Source organism: Notothenia coriiceps, unplaced genomic scaffold (genome assembly GCF_000735185.1).
Source record: "Notothenia coriiceps isolate Sejong01 unplaced genomic scaffold, NC01 NC01_scaffold00037246, whole genome shotgun sequence".
In the NCBI taxonomy this organism is placed as follows: domain Eukaryota; kingdom Metazoa; phylum Chordata; class Actinopteri; order Perciformes; family Nototheniidae; genus Notothenia; species Notothenia coriiceps.
The window spans coordinates 18,866,328-18,876,337 of NW_011369947.1; the positions used below are offsets into that span (position 1 = coordinate 18,866,328).

Sequence of the window (10,010 nt, forward strand, 5' to 3'; positions counted from 1 at the left end):
CATCTTCATGATGTCCCAGACATGAACTCATTTTCGATCTTCATGATGCTAAACATGAGACTCATTTTCATCGTTCCGTGTGGTCTAGGAAACATGACTCATCTTCATGCTGCAGAGTCAGAACATGAACTCATTTTCCTCTTCATTGAAGGTCTAGAACTGAGACTCATTTTCATCTTGTCATGTCTTCACAGCCTTATCGAGACAATGTTCATTTTCAGGACGTAAGTTTTTACAACGAGTTCATTTTCATCTTTTCATAATAGTAGTTCTATGCACTTTCGATCCTGTCATTTCATCGAGTAACACGTCTAACCGATGGTAGAAGTCTTATTATGCTATCACTAGCTCGAAAAAATATTACTGAGACTAGCACTTTCACAAAGAGGTTCGACCATCCACTGGGGTCCGATCAACTTACTGAGAACATATGAGCGTCCCATCCCCAGAACACCTAAAGGTTGGAGGTCCACCTCTGATTTCAGAGTCTAAATTATGTGAACTAATATAAGTGGTGTAGGATGGTGTAGACATTTCCATTGATTTCCATAATTTATCGTACATCGCCGCTCATCTTCATTCGTTGGTACATGGAGACTGACATCACCTTCATCTTCTTGTTTCATCCGTTTTGTAACTTTATGAATTTATTTCATGTGCATAATGGAGGTTTATACACCGGGTCATATACATGGAACAACTCAATACTTGAATCAATGAATGGGGCGTACCCGATATTTCTCTCTTTGCCTGATTCGGAACCGTGTTCTCAGTCGAGCTTTATGTAAAAGTGTATTATATACAGAAAATTAAGACACGACGGTTCTTAATATTTGAGCTTGACGATGTCGTTAAATTTTATTTACCGAAAATATATAAAGATGATCTACACTGAGAACCGCAAAGACAATAATAATTGTGACCGACCGAAATCAACAAGACGTTTAGCGGAGACATTAAGGAGTTTAAAATTTTGGCTATAAGGCACCCCACCCCCTCGGCCGCCCGCGGGAGCCTAGTAACAGTGGAAAAAGGATGGACTTACTCGAAACGTTAGGACATACAATTTTTCGCAGTCAGGTGGGTAATTAAGTATCATTGGATTTTTGTCCGTAGTCCAGTCATTGTGAGCGTTTCCGATCTTGACAACACAGTTATGTAGCCAATTGCCGATACAATAGATTACAAATATGTACAAATAACACAATGTCAGCGGTTCTGTCTACATGCTATAAGGCCTTACTAAGGAATTGAATGTCAATCCGATTAAAAGAATGTTACACAGGCGCCAGACCTTCCTAAATAACGATCGTAAGGTCGTGGTGATTTGAGCTCTACTAGAAGGCAGGCGTAACACACTGGCTCCCGAGAAATGCTCCTTCCAGCGGACGTGACCGGCGATTAACGTGTGCTCGGGGAGACGCTTGGAATCCGTATCTTGGTCGAGCGAAATAGATTGCGGCGGCTGATGTGTTGTATTTTCGGGTAGTTTATTTGATCGCATTCCAACGGTGTTTAACTGATGAGCGAGGTCACACGGGATGCAAGACCTTAGACATCAGAGGGCGGGGCATAACGGAAACGTTCGCGCGGGGGTCGGGGTGCGCCTTACAGTACCGACTCCAGCGGGACAAAATGCACGTGACTTGACATTTTCAGCCGGAACAGTGTCATGTTACAAGTGGATACTTCAGGTGAGGTCGTCAATTTGCCGATTGGGTCAGAATTGCTAAATCGACGACCTCTCTCTTTGCCTCTTTCAGGTCCCTGCCCCTTTCTCCGACAACAACTTAAGCCCTCTCCGGCGTAGTTCAATCAACAACATTTTTCGAGCTGTTTCGACTCTCAGACCGCGGTCAAAGTACGTTTTGTACAAATTGTGCTTTTGTCCCTATTCGTTCGACCGATTCCGCCTTCCGGATAAAGAAGGAATCCGCCTAACGTACAGTTACAATGAAATAGTTATGGTATCGAGTTCTTTTTTCATAGAAAACTTTTACCGTTTATTTTTTCGTTCGACAAAGGCATTACGGCGTACAGTATCTTTCCAGTGTACAATTGTGAATTATTAACCCTCAGTAGGCGGCAGGCACATCCAGAACAACCTCTTACACCGCGGTGCGGAAGCATTTTATTCGGGCGGCCCTATTATAATACCGTCCCTGCAACAAAGCGAATACCCCTTTTTATTGGTGGCAGTACGGTCAGTAGTCCTAGGCCGGAGTGGCGGCATCCCCGCCCCGCGGAACACCCTCGACTAGCTGGTGCCTTGTGGCCGGGCCTTCGGACGGTAATATTTTCATACTGTTTATAACAACCTAACTCTAATGGCACTCAACATCCGTGCAAAATTATTGCAAAAATTACTTTATAACTTATAGTCATATGGAAGCGAGTACAAGTACTACAAATAACAGTTACAGCCGGGCTTGGTAATCTTCGGTCGTCCGAGTCTTACTAGACACCGACTTTCTACTACCTAATCTTTCAATCCTAATTTTTAGGACTCTCTCCCGCCCCGACGTTAAGGTGTATTACCGTAATTTTCGGACTATAAGGCGCACCTGAATATAAGCCGCAGCAGCTAAATTGAATGATGTGTACATATATAAGCCGCACTGGACTATAAGCCGCAGGTGTTTTAATGTTTAATTACCATATGTAAGGGTTCGTGCACAGAGGGGATTGTCGGGAAAGAGATGGCTGTTTGAGGAAGCTCCCATTTATTAACATTTCAACAAACAAGTTGCATATTTGCATAACGTATTCAAGTGTTACCATTTAGTGCAATAGTAGCTACAGAACATGTACTGTGCTGTGTAAACTGTACTGTATCACATAGCGTTTCAGACACACAAACTTTTCAACTTTCAAACTTAAACGGTGCGCTCCCAGCGCACGTACCGGCAGTGATCTACAGCAGTGGTTTTCAACCAGTGGTACGGGGACAAACTGTCTCGCTCTCGTAATGTCTGTCTGTCTTGCTCTCGTTCTGTCTCTCGTACACTCTCGGTTCCACTTTTACTTTTGCGCGCTACCTGTCTCACTCTTTTCCGGCCTCCAGCTTTTCCTGCTGGAACCCGCCGCTTAAAGGTGGGGGTCCGCGGACCGGCCATAGAGCCCATAGAGTTAAAGGTGGTGGACTGTGACCTGTAAAATCCATAGATTTAGGAGGTCCCCTAGTGGCCGTTAGCTGTAAAAATCCATAGATTAGCCGCACCGTTATATAAGCCGCAGGGTCGAAAAATGGGAAAAAAGGCGCGGCTTATAGTCCGAAAATTACGGTAACTAAAATATTTGTCATGTAAAAATTTGTACATAAGCAATGAACGCCGTATGAGAATATATACAGTAAATAGGCAACAAATTCTGGTCCGAATAAAATAAGTCTTGTATTTTTGCCAGTTTCTTATATTCCTGAACTCAAAGTAACTCTCAAACTATGTTTTCTAGTCCTCTGTGTTTGAGGTCAGATTGTCTTCTAAAGAATTTGTGTTGCGATTACTTCAGCTGAGATAACAAAGTAATGAGACAGAAGCTAAAACCAGTAACACCAGTAAGCCCTCTCTAGTGTGGAAACAATGCACGGCAGCTTTGTGTGAAATCTCTTAAACAATATCTCACATGTTATATTTAAAAGCAAAATGCAGTCAAACACACTTTATTATCTCTTATCACAGCAGCCAGTGTATTCAAACAGCTAAACAGGCATAGTATTGTGATTATAAAACTGACACTAAATCTGAAGATATTTGCTGAATTATCTTGTGTTATGCTGAATTGCTTGTGTTAACTAGATCAGTGGTTCTCAACTGGTGGGTCGCGACCCAAAAGTGGGTCGTGGACCCGTTTCGAGTGGGTCGCAGATCTGTGAGTGAAGAAAAAAAGTCAAACTTTTATTTTGAAGGCCCGATTTTCCAACGCTGTGCAGTAGGCGTTGGACTGGAAGTACCGGAGACCATAAACGGTTTTGAAAACTTCTGTCACGTAGTGATCATCTTCTCGATAAAACATCTTTGCTGATGTTTTTTCGAGTCTTCTGGCCAATCAGAATCAAGATTGTTGCCGGAAGTCCCCACGGAGAATAACTTTACGGTAGAACTATTCTTTATACATCCACGGGTACAACTTCAGATAAAAATGAATTATGTTTTGTTGAATAGATTTGAGTGGTTCAAAATTTCGGGTCGCGATCTATTGACTAAGGAAAAAGTGGGTCCCGAGGCCTGACCAGTTGAGAACCACTGATCTAGATGACATGTGGATGTATTGCAGGTATATCTTGTTAGGATATAGGTGCATTCATAACACCTCAGAAAGTTTGACTTATTTATCTCTAGTTTCAAACCCCAAAACAAACACGTATTCCAGACTTTTAGGGAGTCAAGGTCACAGCAAAATATGCTTCTCTCCCTTTTCTTCTTGATCCTTTTTCAAAACATTAGAAACAAGATTGACGATGTTGTTGAAACAAATGGTGGAAGTTTAAAAATCAGTGGACAACTAGTTGTGTTAGCATTTCTTTAATTTTACAAACGGAACATGTTTTGTACCTTGAGCTCCTCGATGCTGGCCATGTTGTTGCTGAGCATGCGGTCCTTCAGCAGGGAGATGGGGTCACTCTTCCCGCGGACCTCCTGGATCTCCTCACGTGTGCGGTAGCTGAGAGGGGAGAGATCAGGGCAGGGATGCACTAATTCAGCCTTAAGTCTTTCTTAAACCAGACGCCAAATCAAATTAGTTTGGGGTCATTGTAAAAAAACAACAACATAACAATCCCCTAAATACAGATGAAGGGATTTGTGACCATTTTAGCAAGTAGAACAACATTGAATTCACTTTGCAATAGTTTGTGGTGTGTTTACATTTCTCAGAGCTTTGAGAAATCCCTCCTGTATTATTAGAGCCAGTTTCTCGTATCAAAATGTGTTAAGTTCATCCCTACGCTGAGGTGGGGGCACTACGGCTGGAAGGAGGGGATATGAAGACTACTGTGGCAGAAGCAAGGGGAGCGGCACATGGAGGGTAACATTGGTGGTGAGATGATTAATAATAAATAAGTGCTTCAAAAACAATAAACGTGTAATAATCAGTTCAAACTAATTGTACTGCAATCTTTTACCTGACACCAGGATCGCTCATACTGTGTCCGTGGTAGCGGTAGGTCTGAAGCTCCATGAGAACGGGACCCTGATGAAAGGTAGGAGAAATATAACTTTGATGAGAAACAAGCAAACTCATTTTCCTTCTTGTTATAATTCATAGTGTTTAAACTCACCTTCCCAGCTCTGCAGTGATCCGCTGCAAATTTGGTGGCTTCCCGAACACAGAGAACATCCATCCCATCCACCTGGACACAAATACAATACCCCAAATGTCATTGAATCAAGATTTGCCGCTTTCAGGTAATGCATATAGAAATGTATGTTTTTTTTAATTTTGACCGGAAAAAGATAACGCTCATTAAAGAAACGCTCATTTGTTTTGACTAGTGTCACATCATGGCATTGCTAGGTTAACAATATCATTTTTTCAGGCTGCTGTGTGTGATTTGACATAAAGCGTATTTGAGCATTAGGAAAAGCGCTATCAAAATCCCATGTATTCCTATTATTATTACAAGGTACTGCATTTAAGACAGCTGTTTGAATTTGTACTAAGTATGCATCAAATTAAATTCAGTCACTTGGCGTACAACTGCTCTCACCACACCTACTGTACCTTGTTCAAATTGGTAAAGTAAAGCCCTATTCGGAGTGGACTAGTATGACCTGGGAACCACAAGTAATTTGAATAATTGCCGAGATCATCGTGATCTTAATCCAGATTGAATCTGCCACGTATTTTCAAGTAAAATTCGACCACATAGCTGTTATTCGAAATATAGACATAAAGGTTTTTAAAAAGTGAGTAAGAAGAGTACCCTGAGACCGGGAATGTAGTCTCCTCTCTTGTAGTAGTCTGTGCTGGCAGCAGAGCGCTCCACTGACGTCCCCATGCCATACCTGTTGTTCTCACAGATGAAGATGGCGGGCAGCTTCCAAAGTGCTGCCATGTTGTAAGTTTCAAAAATCTGACCCTGTGAAACACACAAATCATTTATGTTAAGATGTTCACCAACAGGACAGGATTATTCTCATTGATTAACACCGCACTGATTCCTGTACCATACCTGGTTGGCAGCACCGTCACCATAAAGACTGACGGACACTTGGTTGTTCTCCAGATACTGGCAGGCCAGAGCCACACCAGCACCGAGAGGAACCTGAGGAGATAAATATACTTTACTAATGTCTAAAGCACTTGGTGGGTATGTTCCAACATACAGCATGCTAGTCGCTGACTCAAGCTCGAGAGAATGTGACAAAAATAAACAATAATCGATTCACTGAAAAAGACTTCTGTGATATACCTGAGCTCCGACGATTCCATTTCCTCCATAGAAGTTTTTAGTGTACATGTGCATGGAGCCTCCTTTGCCCTTTGCAATACCTCCTTTTCTGCCTGGAAATTGAAAAACAAAAATATTTAAGGATATAAAAGTAGAAGTGAGTGAAAAACAAGAACTATGTGTGCATCTAAAAATCATTCACAAAATAACCAAAAAATGACTAATGACGTCTCAGTGAGTCAGATTTGCAGCCTCACCGGTGAGCTCGGACATGATCTGCTTCACAGTCCCTCCTCTGGTGTAAGTGTAGCCGTGAGCGCGGTACGCAGTGATCAGATGGTCTGACAAATTGATTCCTGCTTCAATACCAACTGCACAGGCCTCCTATAAAAAGAAAAACAGCTTGACATGATGTATGATGGTATATGTGTTATCTTAAATAGGTTTTAAAAACTTATTTTACAGTTTAAAGTTCCCCTATTATACTGTTTTTCATCCATATATTATAGGTCTCAGATAAATACCAAACATGTCTCTGAAGTGTTTGGCTCCAAACACCAAACAGATCATTGCAGCATTACCCATAATCCCCTCTGTTTCAGCCCTGTTTCAAAAGTGCTGATTCTCAGTCTGTTACTTTAAGGCCCGGACACACCAAGCTGACCCCAAAGAACTCACACAGACGGACCCGACTGTTCCGTCTCCTGCGCCTTGGCCCAAACGGTCGAACTGGAACACACCGCAAAGACTTCAGCTGACGGCCAAGAAGCACGTACGAACTGTGCGCCTGAGTGGCAATAACTCTCCTCACCAGCCAGGCCGGCCTTGCAAATCTCAGATTTGCCTTCTTAATAGTTTATTTAAGGAGTTTGTCCGCACAGCGGCAGGGGCGGATCCTACCAGGGGGGCACTGGTAGACGCCTTGCCCCCCAGCTGCCCCCCCTAACTTTTGTTTTTCCCTAAAACTGTACTTGGTAGAAACACACCGCTACACTATTGATCAAGAAGTAGGGGACACATGTTGATGTATGAAGAGAGATGAAGAAGAAGGGGACACATGTTGAATGTAGAAGATGACATGGAGAAGAGGGGACACATGTTGAAATGTAGAAGCAGACATGACGAAGAGGGGACACAATGTTGATGTTGAAGAGACATGAAGAAGAGGGGACACATGTTGATGTAGAAGAGACAATGAAGAAGGAGCGACACATGTTGACTGTAGAAGAGGACATGAAGAAGGGGGACACATGTTGATGTAGAAGAGACATGAAGAAGAGGGGACACATGTTGATGTATGAAGAAGGACATGAAGGAAGCAGGGGACACCATGTTGATGTAAAGAGACATGAAGAAGAGGGGACACATGTTGATGTAAGAAGAGACTGGAGAAGAGGGACACATGTTTGATGTAGAAGAGACATGGAAGAAGAGGGGACACATTGCTTGATGTAGAAGAGACCATGAAGAACAGGGGCACATGTTGATGTAGAAGAGACATGGAGAACAGGGGACACATGGTGACGCTAGAAGAGGGGACACAGTTGAATGTAGAAGACGACAGAAGAAGAGGCGGGCACATGTTGATGTAGAAGAGACATGAACGAAGAGGGGGCAATGTTGATGTAAGGAGACATGAACGAAGAGGGGACACATGGTGACGTTAGAAGAGACATGAAGACGAGGGGACACATGGTGACGTAGAAGAGAACCCCCCATGAAGACGAGGGGACACATGGTGACGTAGAAGGAGACATGAAAGACGAGGGACACTGGGTGACGTAGAAGGAGACATGAAGCAAGAGGGGACACATGTTGATGTAGAAGAGTACATGGAGACAGCAAGGCCGGACACATGCGCGTGACGTAGCAAGCAGACATGAAGAAGATAAGGGACACATGTGATGTAGAAGAGACATGGAGAAGAGGGACACATCGTTGATTAAGATACATGAAGGAGGGGACACATGTGACGTAGAGAGACGATGAAGAGAGGGGACCACATGTTGATGACTGAAGAGACTCCCCTGGTGTGATGAGCCAGCTGCTCCTGAATGGAGCGGTCTGATATCTGCAGGTTTCAGGTATTAAGCAGCACTGAAGAGAGAACATCGTCTTTGTCCAGCAGTCCTTTGGAAAACCTTCCTAGGATACAACCTCATAATGATCTCTCTTTCTTTTCTCAGAAACACTTTTTTTTATATCGCCACATCTCTGGGCTAATGACTGTTATTGTTGGTCACCTGCTGCGTGGTCTAATGGGAAACTGTTTTCCATCCGTAACCCTTCAAAACAGCGTGGTCGGACTGCGTGACCTTCAAAAGAACCGGAGACAAACACCAACAGGTGATTGATTCGCGCTCCTTTGGTCTGTTCTCTCAAGGGGGTTTATATTTCCTGATTCTGACGTCTCTCTCCCGTGAAGACACATGTGGGGCCGCGCCGCTTTCAAACCAAGCGTCAACCCAAAATACATGAAGTGCTTTGACAAGGTTCCTGGTAACATTATAAAACGAGGCCGAACTGGTTTCTCAACATTTACGCAAAAAATATTACACTTTTTGCGGAAAACTTCTTTTTTGGAAATCTCTATTAAAATGTTTATTTGGAACATTTCATACATTTCTGACTTTTTTGCGAAACTATCCAACATTGTGATTCTTCTTCAGAAAATATCTGACTTTTTTCCGAAAAACTCAAGAATTATGGCATTTCTTGGAAAAGATCACAACCTTTTCTCATTAAATTTCCGAACCTTTTTCTGAAGATCTAAATTTAAGGCTTTTGCAAAAAATAATCTGACTTTTTTTGCGCGAAAAGTCTCAATATATCTTTTGGTCTGTTTGTCAGGGCTTCCAAAGTCTTGATTATTTCCTGATTTGAGTCTCTCTCTGTGAAGAACATGTGGGGGGGTTACGAACAAAATTCAGACCAAAATAATGAAGTGTTTCTTGAAAGGTCTGGTGAACATTTAGATATCGTACTAATAATAAAGACCAATTGGAAACCCACTTTTTGAAACCGTGAAATTTTGAATCTTGCTCCCACCATCTAAACTGAGACCACACCTTCAAACACACTCATCTTCACCTTAGAATACACACGAACCGTTCCAACACGCAACACCGTGTCATCCTAGAGCGATTAAAGAAAAGATGCTCCTGCTACGTATGAGGAGCATTTCGAAATCTTGTTCCTCCNGTGTGTGTGTTATCTGATCCGGATGGTTACTAATTCAATTTCTTTATGCCGGTCATTTTTGACCGGGAACAAACACCATGGGTGTTACAAAGTTGACTAAATCATCCACAATTCAATGAAAGTGGGGATCAGCAATTTTATATTTCAAATGTCTAATGTGAAGGATATCATAAAGCCTTAATGCAATAATGTAAAACAAAAAAGTTATGATTGATGAAAGTAGTAAATCGGTCAGATTTGACCCAAAGACAACAGGAGGGTTAAGCCCACAACGAGCACGGAGGACCGAATATGACATAAGTAAAAAATAAATAAATGCATAAATACAGAATAAATAGAGGAATAACCAAATTAAAGAATACATTAATGTAAGAAAAAACTGAAATAAATAAATGTGGGAATAAATAAAACACAAGAA

The 10,010-nt window shown here is 42.3% G+C and overlaps 1 protein-coding gene across 1 annotated transcript in view; it reads right to left on the minus strand.

Annotated features, from left to right (window-relative positions):
• pdha1a (pyruvate dehydrogenase E1 subunit alpha 1a) overlaps positions 1–10,010 on the minus strand; it is a 19,061-nt gene that overhangs the window by 2,294 nt on the left and 6,757 nt on the right. Inside the window, exons 4-10 of the mRNA XM_010795082.1 lie at positions 6,649–6,775; positions 6,413–6,504; positions 6,173–6,265; positions 5,924–6,079; positions 5,279–5,350; positions 5,123–5,190; positions 4,554–4,662 (exon numbers count right to left, since the gene is read on the minus strand). Of these exons, the coding sequence (XP_010793384.1) occupies positions 4,554–4,662; positions 5,123–5,190; positions 5,279–5,350; positions 5,924–6,079; positions 6,173–6,265; positions 6,413–6,504; positions 6,649–6,775 (717 nt within the window). The remainder of the gene's footprint in view (positions 1–4,553; positions 4,663–5,122; positions 5,191–5,278; positions 5,351–5,923; positions 6,080–6,172; positions 6,266–6,412; positions 6,505–6,648; positions 6,776–10,010) is intronic.